This window comes from Armigeres subalbatus, chromosome 3, assembly GCF_024139115.2.
Source record: "Armigeres subalbatus isolate Guangzhou_Male chromosome 3, GZ_Asu_2, whole genome shotgun sequence".
Lineage (NCBI taxonomy): Eukaryota > Metazoa > Arthropoda > Insecta > Diptera > Culicidae > Armigeres > Armigeres subalbatus.
Window position 1 is genome coordinate 244,086,957 of NC_085141.1, and position 24,421 is coordinate 244,111,377.

Below are 24,421 nucleotides of genomic sequence, written 5' to 3' on the forward strand. Positions count from 1 at the left end.
TTACTTTTCTGGTTTCAAATATGGTACATGCTCTCTGTAGTACAATCAGGTATGTTTGGGAACCATCGCTCCTATCCTTTATTCCTATACTAACGTAATCTAAAAAAGTGACGTGCACTATTTTTCAAAAAAAAAATGGTTTTAATGAGTAGTCATCGAGCTTTTCAACAGAAACATTAAAAAATGCAGGTTGTAATTTGTCGCAAACGTCAATTTTCCAGAGTACGGCAGTATACGCATGGGCAAAATAACAGTGAGTGATTTCTAGGGCTATTTTAAATATAGATAAGAATAAATACAACCGTTAAGATGCCTTTCGAAAGTTCCCGTGTACTTCATTCTTCATCACATTTCATTTCATTTTGCGTAAACATAAGTCCCAATCACTGACAGCGATGACACGGTTTCTGTTGCTGATAACGTGCAGCCGTATTTCCAAACGGTTGATTCACATTGTACTGGCCTTCGACATACGGAATTAGGATGGGAACGTACACCAGCTGGGGGGTTGTTCTTTGATTTCGAAGAAGCTGCACCACCGTTTTGCAGCTTCCCTCGTTGGCATTCCCAAATGCCGTTGGGTTGTTGGCCATACCCGCCAGCAACATGTTGAGGGTAATAACTTGCGAGTTCACAGCCTCGATTTGCGCCAACAGCTGAGTGATGTTCAAGCTGTACTGCTGTTGGTTGTTAAAGTGGGTAGTGGTTGCGGAGCTTGCCGAATCTTCGCTCGTCGTGTGGATATTGAACTGGTCCAGGTTTATATTCGCCGGGTTAATGTCCGGGAGGGAACCAGACCACCCCGGTACCGTTTGTGTCACCTGTTGAACTTCCAAGTTGTTATCAACGCCTCCTTGCTGATAAGAGTCCCGACCTTCCATGGAAAAAATGTTTTAAATTAGGTCAATAAATCCTAGATTTGATACTAACCGCTTGTAAATTCTTCCTCTTGATGATTAGACCCGGTATACCGACCACCATGCTGGTTTGCATGCACATATCTTGGAACAGACGTTGTAGGAACAGTGTATTGTGTTGGAGTCGGAAGTTCAGGTTGCACATAGATCGGTTGAATCCTTGGAGTTGTCGTCGGAACTTTAACCGGCTGCACGGTTTGTTGATACACATTGGAAGCCGCCGTGGATAAAATTTCATCCAACCGAAAACATGCGTCAGGTAAGTAGAGATCATTCCAGGCCACAACTTTCTCATCGTAGTCCTTGCTTTTCACTGAACCATCTAGTTTATTCCTAGAATTCAAATCTTGTTAATTTTCCGGTGCATCAATTCTGCTTAATGCTTACAAACTGTCGGATAGTCTTTCAGTGAAGATCTTGGTTGGTCTGTTGGGAAAAATAATTCTATATCCCATTCGATCAGCAACATAGTACACAAGATGTTTCTTATTCGCTGGATCCACATATCCATAGCATCCATAAGTTACGTCATCCGGACCTTTAACTTTATGCTGGAACTGATTGCTAACAGTGTCCACATGGTAACCGTAAGTAAACTGATCTACGCATTCAAAAGTACGAAATTGTCTCTATAGATATTATACGATGTATTCAGTATCGACAATATTACCATTACGCGGAGATTGCTGATGATACACTTGTGCGTTTGGTTGTTTGATATTGATGTTCATCCCAACATCAGCATTTGCAATTGCCAGTAGCACTGTGGCTAAGGATAATCCCGCCTGTAATTAGAGAACATTCTGTGTTATAAAATCATATTTATAGAAAGTAACCTAAATTACCACAAATATGAACATTTTATTAGTATTTAATAGCACCAGTATTTTAAATTGGAACCGTCAAAATCAAACTCTTAACCAAGACTGATTGTTTAGTGTGCTCCACATTCGAATGAGATAATCCCGGCGATCGCCAACCTTTGCGTCTTTTATAATTGATAACACTGATGCATGTATTTTGCTTCCTGGGATGCTATTTATTCAGCAACTGTTGAACTATTTTTCGACAACATTGTAAATCCCCATTTCGGGTATAGAACCCCTTTTCAATTCATACTTCGGAATTCTGATAATGAATAAGGACATATATAACCATTTCTACGAAAATACAAATTGAATCATTTCTTAATTATTATCATCATTGGTTAGCCTTCATTTTTAGTGCTGCAGCAAACTCCTTCCACACAACTTCTCAAAAATCGTAAGCAAGTTTACCTGAGAGTCAACGGGAGTCTGCAAATAAACACCTGAGAAGAAAGCTTAGGTAGTGTGGTGATGAGTTGTCATAACTGTTCTGTTCCTACCCAACCCACTAAAAACAAAATCCTAGTCCTGATCCCACCGGTTCGTAACCTAGCAATACTTCAGCAGGGAGGGACTTTCAAGAATGGCTCTCTCTTATGCCACCACACAGCAGGGACAGAGCAGGTACTATGTCCAAGGGCTCAATGAATTTTAGTCACGTCGCTGAGTTGTGATTGGCTCCCATGATTTTTCTGTGCGTTCCCACGATTTTCCACAGAGCTTGAACCGGGCAAACTTTTTGTAACGTGAAGTTTTGCATCAAGCATTAGCTTGATTGGCGCTTAAGTAAAACTTTGAACAACGGAGTAATCTGAATTCGCGGCTCGCCTTGTTGATTGGAAATTTATTGGTGGTCCACCAGGGAAGGAACGTTACAGCGGCTACCTTCTACCAAAGCTGTGGTACAACCAACGAGCTGGGAATTGGCTTTATGATGCGCCAACGCGTGATTGAGTGGCAGCTAATCAACGGAAGGGTTTTCAAGCTGAGGATAAAAGGCCGTTTCTTCAACTATAGCATCATCAACGTACACTGTCCACACGAAGGGAGACCCGACGACGAGAAAGAAGAGTTCTATGCACAGCTGGAGCAGACATACGATTGATGCCCAATGCAGGACGTCAAAATCGTCATCGGCGACATGAACGCGGTAGGCAGGGAGGAAAGGTATAGATCGGACCTGATAGTGGACTCAAGCAATTGCGAACCTTCGCCGCGCCTGCCTACGAGCACGTACAGAAGAGGAGCGTGTTGAACGACGGGTGGCGTTCGTAGCTGCTAGAGCCGCTCTGAAGACTGAGATTAGATCAAGCAAAAAAGCCTGTGTCAAAGTGCCAACGCGAATCCATGGGGTGACGCCTATAGGGTCGTAATGGCCAAGACACGTGGGGCGATGGCCCCTACAGAGCGGTCTCCAGAGATGCTGGAGAGGATCATCGCGGGGCTCTTCCCTCGTCATGACCCAAGTCCCTGGCCTCACTTTGTGGAGCTGCCAGGGGCCAGGGTGGCCGACGAGGGAAGAGTAACTGTGGCGGAACTTGCGGGGATTGCACAGTCCCTTAGTGTAGGTAAGGCGCCAGAACCGGATGGTATTCCGAACCTGGCCATCAAAGCGGCCATTCCTGAGGCTCCCGAGATGTTCAGATCTGTCATGCAGAGATGCCTGGACGAGGGAATCTTCCCCTATTGCCAAAGGCGGGAAAACCACCGGGGGATCCGTCGGCATATAGACCAATATGCCTGCTTGATACGGGGGGGAAGGTGCTCGAAAAGATCATCCTCAACAGGTTGTTGATACGCACGGGGGATGCGGATGGTCTATTGAGTAACCAATTCGGCTTCCGAAAGGGTAAGTCGACCGTAGACGCTATCTTGTCGGTTACCAAATCCGCGGAGATAGCTATCCAGCGTAAGAGGAGGGGAGTTCGCTATTGTGCAGTAGTGACTCTCGATGTGAGGAATGCATTCAATAGTGCCAGTTGGGCAGCTATTGCAGATACGCTCCTGCGTCTCTGAATTCCCGAGTATCTGTACAAGGTTCTCGGAAGCTACTTCCAGACTCTCCAACCGTGTCGCACGATGCACTTCGCGTCATCACCGGTATGATGCCTATTGACATCGTTATCGGTGAAGACATAGAGTGCTTCGAAATGCGCGGCACGAGAGGCATCCGTAGGACTGTCAGGTTGGCCTCAATGGTCAAATGGCAGCGTGCGTGGGACCGTTCCATCTGCATAGGTTGATTCCGGAGATAGGTACGTGGGTCAAGAGGCGCCATGGTGAAATCACTTGCCACCTGACCCAGGTCCTTACAGGCCATGCTTGCTTCAGACAGTATCTACACCGGTTCGGACACTCGGTCTCGTCCGAGGTGTGCGCAGGTTTAGAGGAAATGGCGGAACACGTGTTTTTCGTGTGCCCACGTTTTCGCGCAATTCGTGACCACATGCTTGCCACATGTGGTCTGGACACTACCCCGGACAACCTAGTCCGAAGCATGGGTAAAGATAAAGTTGGCTGGAACGCCGTTTTATCGGCTATCGTCCAAATCGTCTCGGAGCTACACAGAAGGTGGCGCGTGGACTCGAGGAATGGCTAGTTCAGGCGCAAATAAGAGGTGGTCCAAGGGTTCGGCTTCATGGGTCATACTCGATCCCTTTATCGAACAAGTGGCCACGCGAAGAACAACATGGTATCGTCACTTTCGCGGCGTCGATCAACCGGGCGGGTTCCGAGCCCGAGGACGGAAAGGGGTCCTCGTCAAGGCTGGGGCAGGCGTAGGTACCACGTCGGCAAGTCCCTCTGTGTGTTGGCGAATAGGCCCTATCGCAGAGAGGTCAATTTTGGGTGCACACGGCATCATCATTCTTGATACCAGTCGTGCAGAAGGAAGCAAGCGCGAAGTCGACCCTTCCCACCTTCCGAGGGCATAGGGCGTGGTAAGGCCACCTGGAAAGCCGCCAATGCGCTGGCACGATACCATGGTGTTCTTCTAAAAAAGCGAGTCACGATGTTCGATGCTGCAAGGACACGCAGCTAACCTCGAGGGTGCGTTGTGCACTGGCCCCCCTTTGAAGCATTACTTTCTGGTTGTACTGAAGGGACGATGGGCCTGGCGGCAATGGAAACGGTTTGGTCGTGCTGATGGTCAAGGACTATTTTCTGTGCAAGTAGGCACCCTCGAAGTTATCGGAAATTCCGCTCTGTTGCAAAATTCGAGGAGCTGTAGTCCTGTTTATTGTCAGTTCGGTGGAAGATGTTGCCGTCGTTTTGTGGACATTCTAAAGAAGATGTATGATATTTGGTAGCTGTGTTGAAAAACTCGAAACAATCGTGGCGTGAGCGATTACATAAATGCTGTCCAATGAGCAGCTCGAAGTAGTTCGAAGTTATTGCCATCCCTTTCATGTCCATTTGTTGACAAAAAAGAACGAGCAGTACGGGAACAACTTCGAGCTACTTCGAGCTGTTCATTGGACAGCTCTATAATGAAGTTAGTTATCATCCGAAACTTGAAAGGGGAAGCTCAATCCTGGTTACATGCTCAAAAGTTACAACGAAATTACAAGAGGTTTTCAAGAATTTTTCGATTTTCCTTCAAGTAGATTTGAGTTACGAAAGCGTTTGAAAAAAAGACTTAGTTAGGCTCTGTTGAAACGTTCACTGATTATTGTCAGGCCCAGTGGCGTAGCCAGAAAATTGGTCTGGGGGGGGTTTTCTGAACAATTTTTTTTTCGAAAAAAAAATTTTCTTCCAAAAATTTTGTCTTTGGGGGGGGTTTTATGCCCAAAACCACCCCCGTGGCTACGCCACTGGTCAGGCCAAAACAAATCTTGCTCAAAAACTACAGATGTCTGAGCCGGAACTATTAGAGTGTATATTGTTGAAGGAATTCAAGATCCGCTGTTGAAAAACCAAGCCAGATTTTCAAATTTTAAAACTGATGCAGCCATAGTCAGAGCTTCTCACACATTGCAGCATTTTGTTGGATGAAACGTGACGCTGCGCTGTGCAGAGATCGACGAGAGAACACCATTAGAAGAGAAGTCCCAACACCCAAATTTATGATGGATGCTGTAAAAAATGACGTTATTGGAGATGGACGTCAGTGTGATAGACTTTAGTTTTTCTGATGAAAACGAAATATCCAAAGAATTATATGACACAAATATCCAAAGAATTCAATTTCATTAGCAGTTCAGTTCCAAACGCTATGTTATTTAAATATGATGATAGTACAAAATATCGCGGTATTAGTGGAAATAGACTCAAAATATTAGGCTTTTTTTTGCGATGTTATTATTATTCAAAACAATAATTTCAGAATTGAATTTCGTGTTATTACTGACAAGCACATGGGTCTTTTCGATACCATAATCGGAAGAGATGTAATCATGCGTCCTGAAATTCGAATGTTCATTCAAAATGGAATGCAAATTTATGAAATGGATCATACCTTGACCTTTAAATTCATCGAGCTTGAACAAAAAAATTCAAAACAGTTTGTAATATCGGTTCAGATAGGTACATACCAAAATTTGTTTTCAAAATATAGGAGCCATATCTGAATTTTAGAATGTTTCAAAAAACAAGTATTATTTTTAAAAAAATGATATAATAATAGGCTTCGTTCTAGAAATTTGAAAATAAAACCCCATTTGTGTTGTCCTACCTTGATTATATTCTTTTTATAATTCCCCATGGAAATGGAGTTTAAAAAATTCAACGGCAATTTACTCAAGTTGCAAAAAACGGACATGGGACTCTTATGCGAATAGGGGCAGATTACCATTTGATCAAAACAATAAAGTAGATGGCAAAAATCAGGAGCTGTTGAAAAATGAAATTAGATTATTCCAAAAAAAGATAATGATTTGAGATTATGTAAGATTATAGAAAAATGAACATGAATACTGTTAGAGATAATTACCTTTTACCTGTTAGTGATGATTTGATTGATTCTCTTGAAAATAAAACTATATTTTCAAATTTCAATCATAGATTTAGGATCTGGATTTCATCAAATTAGAATAACGCCAGATTCAACGAAGTACAGATTACTCTTTATTCTATCCGCCAGACTACAGTAAAGCAAAGTTTATTCTAGATGTGTGACTTCAGGATAATCAGGGATAGAAGTGATAAAAGCTGCAGGATAAAGCGATAAAAGCTTCATACCAACAGGTCTGTGCCAGAAAACAGGAAGATAAAAGCTCTCATCGTGACATTCGCTAACCAATGATCCTCATAGAGGTAGCAATCGATAATTTGTGTGCGTGACACTCGAGTGATGACATAACGGATTACATTGCTTTGGTCACCACTACAGAAAAGGACGTGTATATGCACACCGTTGATAAATGCGTCACCATATTTTGTTTACATTTTCTGACTCATACATGAACAAAACCTTGATCTTTTATCTCCACCTCAATATTCGTCATTGATCGCTAAACGAACTGTCAAAACGTTCTGTCAAAGCTGGAAACCGCTTTGCTGACGTTTGCTTGCGACGTGTAGTGGTTTCTTCGATACGTGGATTCCGAAAGCAGCAGAAAGTGTTCCTCGAGTGGCCAGCGAGCAGCACAGGTTATTTGGCGATTGAAGAGTGAGTTGGAACGGTAGCAAATCGCATCCATCTCTGACCCAGTACAGAGTGTTTTTCGAGCGTTGCGGAATACTGATATTTAGTGCTTCGGTGGATAATTTAATAACCACACAAATCGAACAAAATGGTACGTTATTTTAGCCGGAAATGGTTATCTGATTTCTTAAAATAAGTTAATTTAGTTCTACTATTTTGGTTTCATTTTCGAAAGCTAATTAGAGATGCGACAGCCTAATGAATTGATTTCTCATTATTTCAGCCTGCTCCAGCCAGTTCAACGTCCGTGGGAAGCGGAAGCCGATCCCCCACAAAGCCCACGTCGGCACCCCGAGCCAGCGCCGGAGGTTCCAGCAATCTGAAGCAACGGAAGACAACTACCACGACCACCGCTGCCCGGAATCGCACCACCGGAACGGGATCCGGTGGTATGTGGCGCTTCTACACCGACGATTCTCCCGGAATCAAAGTGTGAGTAAATACTAAATACTTTTTTCTTTCAATATTTAATAGGGAATACGAAAACTATCTATCTTAGCATCTCGTATTGCTAATTAAGATATCGCTTCGAATAACTTCATTAGGCTTCGTTACTATCGGAAATCACCAAAGAACTCAGTTGAAATTTATTTGATTTTGCGATTATGTCAAAATCATTGTCAACTCTAGTTTTTACTATATTACTATTTCCAGCGGCTCTCAATGACTTACTATATGAAAAGATTGGAAGCCAAACAAAATTGTAAAATCATTCGTTTGTAGGCATCAATAGTCCTGTTCTACTGGAATTAAGCAGTATTTTGAGGAAATATCAACATAGGGTAATGGCACAGGCTCAAAAACCAAAGATAGAATCATTAGTTGAAATCAAACTTTTTCAGTATTAGAGGGGTGTGCTGTAGAGTGTGTTTATTATACCAAAGAACCTATTATTCGGTATCTCATGTGAGTTATGGCGAATGGCCGAGCTATGCCAAACAGTAATTAATTTATAACTGTATGTAAATTACACCAAATGACCATTATGCCAAACGGCCCTCAATTTGACACAGCATACAAGTTATGCCAAATGGCCATTATGTCAAACAGGGTATCGCTCTCAATAGTCATTTAGCTTCGATACATTCAGCAGCACTTGGTTGACTGACATTTCTTCCAAGGATTGACGAATCTGGTATTTACGGCATTGATCCTTATTTGGGAGCCATTGGCATTTTAAATTCTTAGCATCCGCTAAGCCAAATGTGTTTAATAATTTGTCTATATAGGGTAAACTGCCCAATAGTGGAACCTTCAGCCATTTTTGCATTATTACAACATAATGTACACATTTTGCTATGAAATTCCATCCGGAGAACCTACCTTACAGTCCTAGGATTTGATAACGTGCATTGAAAATGCCATGGAAAGTAAAATTAGATGATTTTTTACAATTTTGTAAGAAAGAAGTAAACACAAGAGTGTCCATTATAGGAGAATTTTGGGAGGTCCATAATAGGGAAGCAGGACGTCCCGAAACGGAACATGAAAGTCAAATAAAGTGTCAACTATAGGGAAGCAGTTTCCCATTATGGACCCCCAGGGGGTCTACTATAGGGCGAATTCAGTCAGATTTTAAAATGCTTATTTCAACGAATAACGTCGTATATTTGAGTGTTTTATGTATGTGTCGTGAAGAGCAGATGCAGTGCTTGTTATTGGATATCAAGCGGAATTATTATGTTGAAAATTTCTACTCCTTATGGCAGGAAGAGCAAAATTCCGCTACTAGGGGGTTCACTATTGGGCATTTTACCCTAACTTTTTGGCACAAACAGTATCCACTTACAGTCTACTATAATTGAATACTCAAGAAGTGCTTTGCATCCGTAAGTTCCGTCAGTTGAAACTATGCTCCTAATTTAAAAAGAACTTCATGATAAACTTTAGCGTCCGTTGTCACCAGCAGCATGTCGTCTACATCTCCTTGTCTTCTGCCTCCGTAAATGCAGAAAAAATCTGACGCGGCTTGTGGTCCGTACACTAATTATGTAAGCAATTTTTGTAGATTTTTCAACCCCCTACCCTATGTAAGATTTTTCCCACATAAATATTTTTTTTATTTATATGGAGCGTAAGAAAATGGCAGACCCCCTCCCCCCATAAGTACTTATGTAATTAGTGTACGACCCCTTGCTTGAAATCATAATTCAAGTACCCCGCGTACGCGTTTTCTTAATTATTTGACAGACGTACATCTTCCTCTACTGTGGCCTGTGGGTGCCATTGAATGACTATTTGTTAATTCACGACGCTTCCGATGCCACTCCTGGATGCAGTTTTTCAGTTCCCATTCTTCTGATACAGTGCTCGTTCTTTCCACCAAGCGTAGATGGAACAGCTGCAATACATTGTCCGTCCATTATTTTACCGCCATTCTCGTCTCATCGACAACCATCCCAGCACCTTTTTGGACCAAACTGCCGAGTTTCATGTCAAGATCTGAAGCAAACAGCAAGTCGCTTAGAATGATTTCTTTTTCCTCGGCGTTACTTGCATAACAGTTGATCTTGCATTTTCTACACCTTTCACTATGGCCTTCTTTCTATCGGTTATCGTCACAAAGCGTGGTGTGTCGAAGCGTGTTGTAAGGAAACAAAAATCCCTCAGGGTTACGAAACACTTTATACTACTATTTGTACACATCTGGGAACTTGCTCCTTAGTCCACAATCCATTTTATCGCAACAGTTTCTTTGACGGTGAATGCAAATGTCTCTTCTTCGGACTTCGCTGGTATTGCTTTAGTTTGTTGTCCCTCATTTATCTTCCAGCTTCAAACTCCTAGCACTTCTGGTTGTTCCTTTAGCCACATCTTGAAGTTCCTTTTCATGCGTCCTACTTTCTGACAATAATGACATACGATGCCCTCTGCTTTTAGCACCGCTTCGCTTTTAAACCTCGTTAAGAAGTTTATCCTTGCCAAGTTCTAAAGTAATATTCTCATCGGTTCTCCAGGGTTGTTTAACCCTTAAATGCGCAATGTTGTTTTAAAACAACAAACCGAAAATACGTTTAATGTTAATAATTTTAATGGTAGTTTACGCTATAAATACTTTCGACGATTTCTAAAAAAATCGCCTTGCGCCTTTAAGGGTTAAGAGCATCAAAGGAACTTGGTAGGCTTCTGAAGACTAAAATTACTTGTAAATCTTGATCCATTTTTCGTACCAGCATTCAAAAGTTTTCCAAATAACTCTTCAAACTTCATCAAATGCTCTTCAATGTCATCACCAGATCACCCATCATATTTCAAATCACAAATTTGCTTTAGAAGATGCACTTTTGAAGCTCACGATTTTTTTTCTTGCTGCTTCATGAGACTATCTCACTCGACTTTGGCAGTTGTAGTAGTCCGGATATAAACCAGTCACCGTCAACATCCGCCAATTTCCACCGATCAGCAGCCAACGCAGTCTTTGCACCAGGAACGACATACTTCCAAAATCCTTCGCGGACAAGTTGCCAGTTGTCATAAAATTTCCATTGGATAACTTGACAATATTAGTTCTCTCCATTTTCACAATCTATTGAAAACGCATGCCCATATAAACCTGTTGGACGTACAACCATTCAGATCGAGAGAACAATTGAAAGTGAGAAAGGTACCGTGAAGCACCCTAATTTCGCGCACTTAAGATTTGACAAAGTTAAAACGTTCATTAAAAACATGTAGTGGCTGTTTGGAAACATTTGCTACTGCATCACGTAGTAGAAGGATTCTAGGTTCACAAAAAAATGTTACTTGCAAATTTTGCAGCTATTTAAAAAAAATGGGGTATGAATCCGAGACCGTTGTATGCTCCTTATTTCGCGCAAAACTGTTCCTAACTTCGCTCATGTTTGGAATGGAATATCGTTATTGGTTTGATGAAATATAATCAATTAACCAATAGAAGCATGCATCCATTGTTCAAAATATGCAGATAACGGTATCAGACAGCCGTCAGTGAACCATTTTTTAGTCGATAGTCGTATTTCGATCCTGGAGGTTTGCTTAGATTTTACTTCATGAATTTTAGTTGACACAAGTAATAATTCCTAAAATATCGTTTTCTTCTGAAGTATAAACCATATTTTAAGAAAAAAGGCATTGTATGAGCAATGTTTAGCTGGTGTATACAAAAAGTTTAAATTTTCGAGATGTCATGAAAGAAAGTCCTAAATTCTGCTATCTATTACAGACATCTTCAATATTATATACATTATCGAAAAAGCTGCTGTAGTTTTATCTTAAGTTTAGCATCATTTTACACATCGCACATTTTACCATCATTTTACACATCGGGTTTGATAGCTATTGCAGGCACTGATCTATAAGATTTTTCAAGTCAATATTAGTCGATGTCGGTGGTTAATAACCACTGGTTATCCTCCTGAAAATAAGATAAAAAAGCGTATGGGAATGAACTCTTCGGGTTCTATTCAATGTAAACCTGTCCTGTGTATTATATTGCTTTTGTTTCATTAGAATGTTGCAAATGAAACTACGCAACAACTATAAACGAAATTAGGCACCAGGAGATCGTCAGTTGCATTCTAGCAAAAATTCCGCTTGAGGCCCTTCCTAAATATTTTAACAACAGCCACTACACCTGATGGTATAATTGCAATATTTCTATTATCAGGCGACAGGTGGTGTTGCTGTGTGTTTGTATCAATGTAATATTGCATATACACTAGTGACATCTGCTGTTCGATATCGTAAGCTTTCAATGTTGCTTCCACACACACGAGGTGGAGAACAGTCTTGAAGAAATTGAAAGTATACAGCTAGAATAGGCGAATTTGAGTAAAGCTCATCGATCATTTCGACATCTGGTGGTCGTCACAAGAACCACGAAAAAAGTGTCGTTGGCCAAAAAAGTGCATTGGCAGTATACGGAGGGAGTACGGTTTTCGCGTTTTCTGATTAATCCAATCATTTATGAAAGCTGAAATAGTCGCAAATTGGAAGAAAATTTTGTTTTCTTTGGGATGAGCTTCCATCCGGTGTGTGTTCACATATGATTTTTCCGATTAAACAGCACATCTCTTGCAGTGCCTCCACCGCACAATCTTGGTTATGAATTCCCGGATTTTTAATTCGCGGCTTACTTGGGTGGGATTTGTTTTCAACAGCTGCTTAAAGACTTTAAGAAGCCATTGCCAGTGGAAAACATGAGACTATATACCAAAAAGTGAAGTAAATTTGATGGAGAAAATTTGATTTTGAATGTAAATAATCGTTTCTGACGACTTTTCTCCCAAACTCTCGCAGCGCACTCTACCACTGGATCCTTCTCGAATCCGCCTATTTAGTATGGAGGTACAATGAATTCTCTTTTAATGTTTAGAACTGTAAAACAAGTCGTGGGTACAAAAAATCTAAAAATTATTAGTTGCTTTTTGACCTAGGTTTCATATTGATGCGATGCGTAGTTAATGAGAACGGATGATTTGTCCATACAAGGAAATTCATTTTACTTTAAATGTTGAGGCGCCATCTCGTTCAAACAGCACCTTTGTCTTTGCCTTATTACTCTCATATACCTAATTTCGCACACAAAGCGAAAGTCTAAATACACATAAAATACATAAAATTTTACACTTTTCAATAGTAATGACGAATAAACATATCTAACAGAGCATAATGGATACAAATGTTTCCAAAAAGTAGCCAGTTTTGTACAGTAAAATCATTTGTTTACTTGGGTCATGTTCTTCGTCGCTGTGCTAATGCTAAGCACAAGCAAATATGGCGGTCGATGGGAGGATCAAATTGAAATAATTTTATTTGGTGTACTAAACCAAGTTTGTTTTTCAAATTTTTTTGTGAAAAACATTCAACAACAATGATATTTTGTAATCCTCCAGATTTTTCAATTTTGACTGGCACCTAAAAATAGGAGATCGTCAGTTGCATTCTAGCAAAAATTCCGCTTGAGGCCCTTCCTAAATATTTTAACAACAGCCGCTACACCTGATGGTATAATTGCAATATTTCCATTATCAGGCGACAGGTGGTGTAGCTGCGTGTTTGTATCAATGTAATATTGCATATACACTAGTGACATCTGCTGTTCGATACCGTAAGCTTTCAATGTTCCTTCCACACACACGAGGTGGAGAACAGTCTTGAAGAAATTGAAAGTATAAAGCTAGAATTTAGTATGGAGGGACAATGAAATCTCTTTTATTGTTTAGAACTGTAAAACAAGTCGTGGGTACAAAAAATCTGAATATTATTTGTTGCTTTTTTACCTAGCTTTCATATTGATGCGTTGCGTAGTTGATGAGAACGGATGATTTGTCCATACAAGGAAATTCATTTTACTTTAAATGTTGTGGCGCCATCTCGTTCAAACAGCACCTTTGTCTTTGCCCTATTGAAAAAAAAAATGATTTTATAATGCGCGAAGTTAGGGCGCGCGCGAAAATAGGGCACATCACGATAGTTGGTTAATAAACTGAATATCAATTTTTTACGCAGTGGTACCTATAAAAATAATCATGTTGTTTGGTGTATTTTTGTTGAGATTGAAGCTTCTGAATTTCTGAAGTAATATTGAAATTGAATTCTGGTGTGATCCATCTTAAGGCTATTTATACCAATTTCCATGTTAATGAATATAACAGTATGACATGACTAAAAAGATTCACAACCCTTGTTGAATCTAATAACAATCATCATCTAAGCCCGAACGTTGTCTATATTCTCGTTATTCTCTCTATGTGTTTCCAGTGGTCCAGTGCCAGTCCTAGTGATGTCTCTGCTGTTCATCGCGTCCGTATTCATGCTGCACATCTGGGGCAAGTACACTCGCTCTTAAGGACGATGATTAGTTTTGTAAGACGCGTTCCCTGCTGGTGGAGTTCACTTCACATCTAGAATGCATTCAGTTTACATTAATTATAATGACTCTTTAACTTTATTGTGTCTATGTATGTTCCCTCCTGTGCACGCTGGGAAGGCATTTTCCTTATATTTTTTCATATGCTCATATCGTGTAGGAGAAGATATTCTTCTTCGGAAAAAAGTTTGATCGTTCCATTTGATTATGTACTGAAGCGTCGATTCTAATGAAATAATTTACGAAATAATTTAATTCACAATATGGAGATATCGTTATCATTTGAAAAGGTATAATAATAAATGAATAGATTATAGAAGTGGGCGGTTATTATGAAAGAAATCTCCCTGTCGTATGTCCTACAATCCATGTCCCAGACGTAAAGGTTACCTCCATTTTGCCCATTTCATAGCTGCACGTCGTACGAGCACAAAATTTCGGAAATCATCTACCACACCTCGCCTTCTTGTATATGGTGGATCTCTAGCCGGATTCATTGTCACCATTTACGACATTCTAGGGTCGTGCCATTCCCATCATAGTCAGTGTTGGTAGAATCATGCTCAAATATCACTCACCGAAGCCTCATGCGCGAGCTGACTCGCTTGCGATTCTGCATGGAGAGAATCGCGCATGAGTTTTTCACGCAGAATCGCATCGTTTCGCTCATTCGTTGAAATATGATTTCGCTCCAAAAAGTGTCAAAACCCAATTGAAGCGTATTTTATGTTTCACATGGATTTATTATCCATTGTTCTAAGTTTTAAGTAAAAAATGTTATTCCGATGAATTTAACGAAGTAGAACACGCCAAAATCATGCAATGATGCAAATCTCAAGTCGAATCATGGACGATTCTCTGGGTCATGAGTCGGGTGGGGTTTGCCTCGCGCTTGATTTGAATCGTAGATGAGATTTGAGAATTTGAACATTTACCAACACTGCTCGTAGTCATCCGATTTTCGCGATATGTGCGTTGAAACTCCCAACAGCTGGTGTAATTTCCATCAAAGACTTCTGTCGCACGTTGATTCTTTACGACCAGTGTCTAGGTATCGTGTTACGATCTGGTTCGATATCGAACGATTAGAGGAACTGGGGGTAGGACGCCCACGTTAAGGAAAATGCTTTTTTTATCAATGAAAACTACCAGCTCAGCCAGTTTTCACCAGCGCAAACTGAAGAACAGCTTATTTGCTACTGACTACCGATGACAGTTATCTAATTTAACATTTTATTGTACAGAAATTTGATTTTTAAAAAGCACCCACATAAAATTGATTTTGAAATCATGCGGGGTGAGATGAGCCAGTGGATGGACAGGGTTGCCATTATGCCAGATATATCTGGCACTGTCAGACTTTTTGGCAGCAAAAAGAGAAACCACCCAAAATGCCAGACATTCAAATTTGAGACAGATTTTTTTTAAATTATGACCTGCATGAACATGTACAAACATTTCTAATGAGTCATTCAGTTATTATTTTCATATTCATGCAATAACTGAAATCTGAAATCACGCTTCCAAAAACTCATTTTGAAGTTCAATCAAAGTTAATAGCCTATTTCCGGGGATTAAACCACCCAACTTGGACATTAATTTACATTGTTATGAAAACTCATATGTGAATATGTACATTATGTGGAAGATATTGATTTGGAAAATGTATTGGAGGTAACCACTTTTCCTTCGATGGGACTCGAACCCATGACCCTACAGTACGCTAGACTGGTGCTTTTAACCAACTAAGCTACGAAGGACCTCCGTCGGCATTCGCAACCTAGCGGTTACTGAACGAGCATAGTCAAATCACTCGAAATCCATTTCTCAATCCAACACTTTCACATGTGTATAGAACACATTTCACAAGATTGTATATTACTTATAAAAAAATAAACGTAAATAAACTTGATCAGTACAGTTGCTGATGAAGAATGTGTATAGCCGCCAGACATTCTAAATACTCACGCTCCTCTAATGTGCACGTGTACTATACACATGTGGAAGTGTTGGCTTGAGAAATGGATTGCGAGTGATTTGACTATGCGTCCAATTTGGGAATCTCGAGCTCGTTCAGTAGCCGCTAGGTTACGAAGGCCGACGGAGGTCCTTCGTAGCTTAGTTGGTTAGAAGCACCAGTCTAACGTACTGTAGGGTCATGGGCACGAGTCCCATCGAAGGAAAAGTGATTACCTCCAATAAATTTTCCAAATCAATATCTTCCACATAATGTACATATTCACATATGAGATTTCACTTACTTACTTACTTATGGATCCTGTACACCTCCGGTGTTGCAAAGGGCCGACTTGAAAGATCTCCATCCTGAGCGCCGGACATATCGCTTTAACCTGTTGCCAGGTTAGATTTCGGCCGACTTATTTTATTTCTTTATTGAGGCTTCGCCGCCATGAGCCTGTGGGTTTGTCTCTGCTGCGATGTCCCGCTGGGTTCCAGTCTAATGCTTGTTTACAGATTTCGTTTCCGCCCCTACATAGAGTGTGACCGACCCAGCCCCACTTCCGATCCCGAATTTCTGTTGCTATCGGCCTCTGGTGACAACGACGATGGAGCTCGTTGTTTGAGATCCAGTTGTGAAGCCACCAGGCCCGCATTATATACCGCAGGCATCTGATAATGAACACCTGCAGCCGTTGAGTGTTCTCCACTGATACACACCATGTTTCGCTAGCGTATAACAGCATAGATTTCACGTTAGAGTTGAAAATTCGCATTTTGGTGCGTTCACTTATCTGCCTGTTTTTCCAGATATTTCTTAAACTCGCAAAGGCAGCCCTTGCTTTCTTGATCCGTGTGCCTATGTCGATCTTGGTACCGCCGTCTGACGCCATTTGACTACCAAGATATTGGAAGCTTTCAACATTCTCCACTGGTTGCCCGGCTACTGTGAAACTGGAAGGAGTCACTGTGTATACATCTAACGATTTGGTTTTGTTGACGTTGATGACTAAACCTGCCGAGGAGGAGCGCTCGACAAGGTCGTTGAGCTTACTCTGCATATCAGAGCGCCGTTGCGCGAGGAGTGCAACGTCATCAGCCAGTTCGAAGTCGTTTAGGTGCTCCATGGTTATAGGCTGCCATAACAGCCCGCGGTTTGGTTCACAATCAATCGCATCGAACAGAATCTCATCGATTACGATGAGGAACAGTAACGGTGATAGAATACATCCTTGCCTCACACCAGCTACGACCCGGATAGGGTCGGACAGGACCCCATTGTGCAGCACTCTACACGAAAAGGCCTTGTACTGTGCTTCGATGAGGCCGATGATTTTCGCCCCACATATTCTCGTGATTGAGACGGTCGAAAGCTTTTTCGTAGTCAATGAATACCAAGTAAAGGGACTCTTGGAATTCGTTGACCTGCTCCAGAATGATGCGGAGCGTGACAATATGGTCCACACAGGATCTTCCGGCACGGAATCCGGTGAGACATCGTAGAGGAGGCGAATGTCCCCGGTTGCGGCGGCTCTCTCTCCTTCGTTGGCCAGAGAGTCTGCCCACGCTCAAAAGCCTTCTTCCTTCTCAAAAGCCGCGTATTGTTGACGGGCTACGACTTTGGCTCCTCTGGTTTTCGATCGCTCTATCACGGCTATGGCTTTTCTTCGCTCCTCTATCTTCCTCCAGGTCTCATCGGTGATCCCAAGGGTGATCCGTTGTTTTCTCTGGGCGCGTAGTTCGCCCAGATTGTTCTCGCTGGTGGCGATAAAGGCATTCTTGATGGCGGTCGATTGGTCTTCCACGCTGCCTTCCAGAGCCCACTGTCGAACCCCACCACATCCTAGGCAGACCCCACAGGACGCAAAACCCTTAGCTGGCGGTCAATTGTCATCGGAAGACCCGTGGAAGCGTGAGTATTGGAACTTGTGAGCACCAGAGCTATGTTAGGCGCCCCTTCCCGGATGTCAACTCACCATTTCGCAGCCCATGAGATTTCACAACATTGTAAATTCCGGAGGATTCCGGAGGAACTTCCGGAGGAATTCCTGGAGGAACTTCCGGAGGAATTCCTTGAGAATCTACCGTAGGAATCCCTGGAGGAACCACCTTACCTGACAGACTGTTCGTACATCCTGTTTCCGGGCCACCTAAATCGCCTGTTCGATGGAGCGCAGCTGCAAGTCGATGTCTTCCGAAGTTTCGAGAGCCGCCTCGTAGTTGATGTTGGAATCCAAGACCTGCTTGTAATTTCGCCGGGACTGCTGATGCCCATTGACCCACTTCCGCCACCACCGAATAGTGGTCCGAACTGAGCTCCTGGTAGGCAACCGGCTGCAAAATGTGGTCGTGCATATTTGTGATGAGCAGGTCTATTGTAGCATGCACTCCGGACCGACTCAGCCGAGTGGGGGAATCCGGACTCAGGATTGTGTAGTGGCCTTCCTCTATATTGTTGTTCCAGATGGTTGCCGTGACTGTTGCCCCAGGCTTGATGTTTGGAATTCAGATCGCCGGCAATGATGTACTGACCTTGCCTCCGAGTTAGCTTGATGATGTCCCTTCGCAGGGCGGCCTATGAACCATCGCCGGCTTTGGCTTGAGTTGGGCAGTACACCGCATTGAGCGCGATTGTGCTGACAGAGGTGGTACCTTCAACACCGGTGGCCTCGATGACACTCTGCTGGAAGCTTGGCAGCAGACGACAGCAGCGAAGACCAATGGCTGCTGTCGATTGGTCTGCCAGTCGAGTCGCACGATGCAAAAGTCCGGGTTGTAGACGCTCACCTCTCGTTTAAGGTGCGTTTCGGTGATGAACGCCACGTATATTTCCTTTTCCTCAAGGAAATTCTTTAGCTCAATAGCTTTGCTCTTGGGCGAGGAAGCATCCCAGTTGACCAGGCCCGCCCTCGCAGCCATATTTTATAATGAACATGCCAAGAGTGAAGATTTGGTCGACACGGGTTTTACATCCGCGCAGCCGAGTTCGCGCGAAGATGGGCAACAGTTGCAGGGTTGTAACTACTACGCGGATTGCACGATTATCGCGAATTTCCCGGTTTACGCGGATTTACATAATGATATCAGGGTTTCGCGCGGATTTTGTTTTTTTTTTGAAGAAATTTTAATGAATAAATTGCTAGGGAAACCGTACCCCTAGTGGAGGTAGTGGGGTTTTTAATTAGATTTATCATATTTACGATGGTTTCAGTTGATGCGTCGTGCCTTAAAAGGACATAGTTGGAAGAGTACCACGATGGCAGTCAATATAGCACCGGACCTTCCACGGGTCAACTCCACACCTCCTCCCGCACTCCTCTCCCACCAACATTCGAATGCATCGAACAACATCGAACAAAAGTTTAATATTCAGATTAATAACCTGTTCACAGTATATTTATGTACATCCCGTGATAATTAACATGTTTCTTTAAAGAGTCCTATGAATTTCGGCTCGATATATGGCATAAACCAGCAGTTTCGTGCCAATTTAACAGCCTTCCGCGGTTTTGTGGGTTTATCACTGCACTCCACTTCTTCTCAAAGAGCATTGAAAAATCTTTTTTTTTACACACTTCTCCGCACATGAGCAGCCCGAAATGTTGATGGAATGCAAATTAAACTTCACTTTTTGGATTAAGTCACTTGTTCGAAGCGAAAACTTAATATAAACTGCAATTTTTACCCGAAGAAAACGATAAAAAACTGATCGCGGAGCGAATGTAAACACCGGTACCGATAGCAGCAAACTAATAAACAGAGTGATTCAAAACTCACAGACCGCATCGTGCTTTCGTGCTGTGCGGTTCTTTCTCTCTTTGCGGAAGGAAGTTTTTAATACTACCCGAAGCTATTTTAATTTCAACGGTGCTTCTTAGCGCTATTTGTACCCACTGATCCCGTTACGATCTTTGCAAGGACCCGTGCCTTCGTTTTACGTTGGACCCGTTTGCGGAAGTAAAATTCCGACAAGCGGTGGTAATCCTGCAGGGACACCGTTCTGGGAAAAAACCTCTTAGAAGGTCACGTCTCCACGCTCAGCAATGAGTATTAATAAAACAAGAGGAAGAGTCTCTGAATTCTCCACTTCCTTCAAAGAAACAAGGTTTCAAGACCGTCCTGCCCAAGCGCGGAAAAATAGAAGGAAGCTGGAGAATTCAGATATTCCTTCTAACTCTAATATCGGAAATAATTCTTCTCCAATCGAACTGAGCAATCAGTTCGATTTGATTAATGATGAAATTGAGCAAATCGAATCTACCTCTAGCCCAGGTGATTCGATTCATGCGAAAAAGCAAAGGATTCCGCCAATTGTGGTATCTGTTGCCGAGTTTTCTGGCTTCCGGAATGAGATTTTGAGTAACCTTCAGGGGATCAAGGTTTCATTTCAGATTGCTAGGAAGGGTGACTGCCGCGTTTTGCCGGGATCCTTTGACGATCGCAAACGTCTTCTTCACTATTTAACTGAGAAGCGCCATAAATTCTTCACATATGACGACAAAACTGAACGATTGTTCAAAGCCGTCTTGAAAGGTCTCCCCAGTGATGACAAATCACTGGATGAGATTAAAATTGAAATTTCTCAATTACTTGGATTTTCACCAGTCCAAGTAACTAAGATGAAGAAGAAATCCCATTCTGATACTTCCCAGAGGGGCATTTCTCAAGAATTTTATTTAGTTCATTTTAACAAAAGTGAACTAAATAATATGAAAAGTTTGGAAAAGGCCTGTATTATGTCTCATGTCCGTGTTACATGGGAACATTTCCGCAGGCCTGGGGGAAATTTCCAAAACCCCACTCAGTGCCGTAAGTGCCAAAAGTGGGGTCACGGAACTAAACATTGCCACATGGATGCTAAATGCATGATTTGTGGTGGAACCTCTCACGCCAAGGACGCATGTCCTGTGAGAGAAGATTCCAATAAATTTAAGTGCGCAAATTGTGGGGGCAATCATAAATCCAATTTCTGGGAATGCCCTCCACGCAAAAAAGTTTTGGATTCCCGTGCAAAATTGATGACGGGAAATTCCAATCGGATCCCAGATTCGACGGGTAGAAATTTTTCAACGCTCAAATTTCGAAACCGGTTACCGGTCGAGCAATTGATACCCACCACAATTCACAAACAAATTTTGCCGCTCGTCAACGGGTAGCAAGCACTTCAGTAAATTCCAATTTTTCCAATGTACCTACGTATGCAAACATCGCTGCTGGTAGCCAAATTTTCTCTTCTCAAAATGAGGTTTATACCCATGTCCCAACGGAAAATAATGGTCATGTTACCGATTCAGGTAGCATGACTGCTTCCGATTTTGATTTTTTAACTGAACAATTGCATCACATGATTGATGCAATGTTCAAAGCAAATACCATACCAGAAGCTGTTCAGGTTGGTATAAAGTACACACACAAAATTGTTATCGGACTCCGTTTCAATGGATCCAAATAATTGTGTGAAAGTTCTAAATTGGAATGCCCGCTCTCTAAAGGGTAAGGAAGATGAATTATTCAACTTCCTAACAGTTCATAATGTGCATATTGCCATTATAACAGAAACTTATTTAAAACCAGGACTCTCCATTAAAAGAGATCCAAATTATTTTATCTACAGAAATGATCGTCTTGACAGCGCCTGTGGTGGGGTCGCCATTGTCATCAATAGACGTATCAAACATAAATTATTTTCTTCGTTCGAAACCAAAGTTTTTGAAACCTTGGAAGTTTCTGTTGAAACAAATTTTGGACAATTTTCCTTCATTGCAGCCTACTTGCCTTTTCAATGCAATGGGCAACAAAAGAATTTGTTGAAAGCTGATCTTCAAATTCTGACTCGCAACAAATCAAAATTCTTCGTAATTGGTGACTTCAATGCCAAACACCGTTCATGGAATAATGCTCAAAGCAATTTCAATGGTAAAATTTTATTTGAAGATTGTTCTGCGGGATATTATACTATTCAATATCCCAATGGCCCAACTTGTTTTTCATCCACTCGAAATCCTTCGACAATTGATTTGGTTTTAACGGATCCAAGGCCAATTGGTAACTCATGCTGACTTTTACTCTGATCACCTTCCTGTGACCTTTGAAATCTCACAAGAAGCCACTTATAATCCAATCAGCTCTACTTTGAATTATCATAGAGCTGATTGGGATTTATATAAAACATATATCGATAGGAATTTTGATGTTAATATTCCTTTGGATACCAAAAGTGATATTGACAATGCGCTCGTATCTTTGACAAATTTAATTGTCGAAGCCAGAGGCATTGCAATTCCTAAATGTGAAATTAAATTCAACTCCATTATTATTGACGACGATCTTCAGCTACTGATCCGTCTTCAAATGTAAGGCGAAGGCAATACTAAAGAACTCGCGATCCCGCGTTGAAAGTTATTTGGCGAGATTTGCAAAATGAAATTAAAAAACGTTTCGCTATTCTGAGAAATACCAACTTTGAGAATAATGTCTCGAAGTTGGATCCCAGTTCGAAACCCTTTTGGAAATTAACGAAAATTCTTAAAAAACCTCAAAAGCCAATTCCAGCGCTTTAAGAGGGAAATAAAATTTTATTAACAAATGGCGAAAAGGCTCAAAAACTTGCTCAGCAGTTCGAGAGTGCCCATAATTTTAGTCTAGGTCTCACTAGTCCAATTGAGGATCAGGTTACACGGAGCTTCGAAGACATTCTCAATCAAGAGAATATTTTTGACCCTTCGTTGGGAACTAATTTGGATGAAGTGAGATCTATTACTAGAAAGTTTAAAAATATGAAAGCCCCGGGTGATGATGGTATTTTCTACATACTTATCAAAAAACTTCCTGAGAGCTCTTTATCCTTTTTGGTTAATTTATTTAACAAATGTTTTCAATTGGCATACTTCCCAGATAAATGGAAAAACGCCAAAGTTGTTCCAATTTTTGAAGCCGGACAAAAATCCAGCTGAGGCTTCTAGTTGTCGCCCAATCAGTTTGCTTTCTTCAATAAGCAAACTATTTGAAAAGATTATTTTGAATAGAATGATGGTTCATATTAATGACAATTCTATTTTTGCTGATGAGCAATTTGGTTTTCGCCATGGGCATTCAACCACCCATCAGTTATTAAGAGTTACGAACTTAATTCGGCTCAACAAATCTGAAGGATATTCGACTGGAGTTGCTCTTCTTGATATAGAGAAAGCATTTGACAGTGTTTGGCATGAAGGTTTGATTGTAAAATTGATGAATTTTAATTTTCCTCTGTACATTATTAAACTGATCCAAAATTATTTATCAGATCGGTCACTGCAGGTAAACTATCAGAATTCTAAATCTGATAGATTACCTGTAAGGGCTGGTGTCCCCCAAGGCAGCATACTGGGGCCCATATTGTATAACATTTTTACTTCTGACTTACCTGATTTACCACCAGGGTGTCAAAAATCTTTGTTTGCAGATGACACGGGCCTTTCAGCCAAAGGGCGAAGCCTTCGTGTCATTTGCAGTAGATTGCAAAAAAGTTTGGATATTTTCTCCACTTACTTGCAAAATTGGAAAATTTCCCCGAATGCTTCCAAAACTCAGCTTATAATTTTCCCACATAAGCCGAGAGCTTCTTATTTGAAACCTTCTAGCAGACATATTGTCACTATGAATGGGGTTCCAATTAATTGGTCTAGCGAAGCTAAATATTTAGGACTTCTGCTAGATCAAAAATTAACTTTTAAAAATCACATTGAAGGCCTTCAAGCCAAATGTAACAAATATATTAAGTGTCTATATCCACTTATAAACAGAAAATCAAAACTTTGTCTTAAGAACAAACTTTTGATTTACAAACAAATTTTAGACCTGCCATGTTGTATGCTGTGCCAATATGGACTAGTTGCTGCAATACCAGAAAGAAGGCACTCCAGAGGATTCAAAATAAAATTTTGAAAATGATTCTGAAGTTGCCTCCGTGGTATAGTACCAATGAACTTCATAGAATTTCTAATATTGAGACATTGCAACAAATGTCCAACAAAATAATTTCCAATTTTAGACAAAAATCGTTGCAATCTTCTATTGCAACGATTAACTCCTTGTACCCTTAGTATAAAATAGGTTAAGTTTAGTTTAAGTTGAAAACATTGTAATTCCTACATGGTTCAATTCAACCAGAGGAAAAAAATTTTAACTGCCAGAGGCAATTGAAATGTATTAATAATAACTA

The 24,421-nt window shown here is 41.3% G+C and overlaps 2 protein-coding genes across 2 annotated transcripts; one reads left to right on the top strand and one right to left on the bottom strand.

The window, feature by feature from the left end:
* Positions 1–310: 310 nt before the first annotated feature.
* On the bottom strand, positions 311–1,921 carry LOC134227566 (uncharacterized). Its single transcript, XM_062709155.1, has 5 exons — positions 1,763–1,921; positions 1,588–1,702; positions 1,305–1,518; positions 931–1,250; positions 311–874 (listed from the first exon to the last, which is right to left on the bottom strand). Exons 1-5 carry the CDS (start codon positions 1,775–1,777, stop codon positions 384–386), a joined length of 1,155 nt encoding a protein of 384 aa, XP_062565139.1. The 5' UTR covers positions 1,778–1,921; the 3' UTR covers positions 311–383.
* Positions 1,922–7,268: 5,347 nt separating this feature from the next.
* LOC134227567 (protein transport protein Sec61 subunit beta) lies at positions 7,269–14,578 on the top strand. Its single transcript, XM_062709156.1, has 3 exons — positions 7,269–7,518; positions 7,651–7,859; positions 14,151–14,578. Exons 1-3 carry the CDS (start codon positions 7,516–7,518, stop codon positions 14,236–14,238), a joined length of 300 nt encoding a protein of 99 aa, XP_062565140.1. The 5' UTR covers positions 7,269–7,515; the 3' UTR covers positions 14,239–14,578.
* Positions 14,579–24,421: the final 9,843 nt, after the last annotated feature.

Excerpts from the sequence above, each read along its gene's own strand:
- LOC134227567 (XM_062709156.1), top strand. Across the intron at positions 7,860-14,150 it reads GATTCTCCCGGAATCAAAGT|TGGTCCAGTGCCAGTCCTAG; the intron begins GTGAGTAAATAC and ends ATGTGTTTCCAG.
- LOC134227566 (XM_062709155.1), bottom strand. Across the intron at positions 1,519-1,587 it reads TCAGCAATCTCCGCGTAATG|ATCAGTTTACTTACGGTTAC; the intron begins GTAATATTGTCG and ends TTGAATGCGTAG. Across the intron at positions 875-930 it reads AGAGGAAGAATTTACAAGCG|GTCGGGACTCTTATCAGCAA; the intron begins GTTAGTATCAAA and ends TTTCCATGGAAG.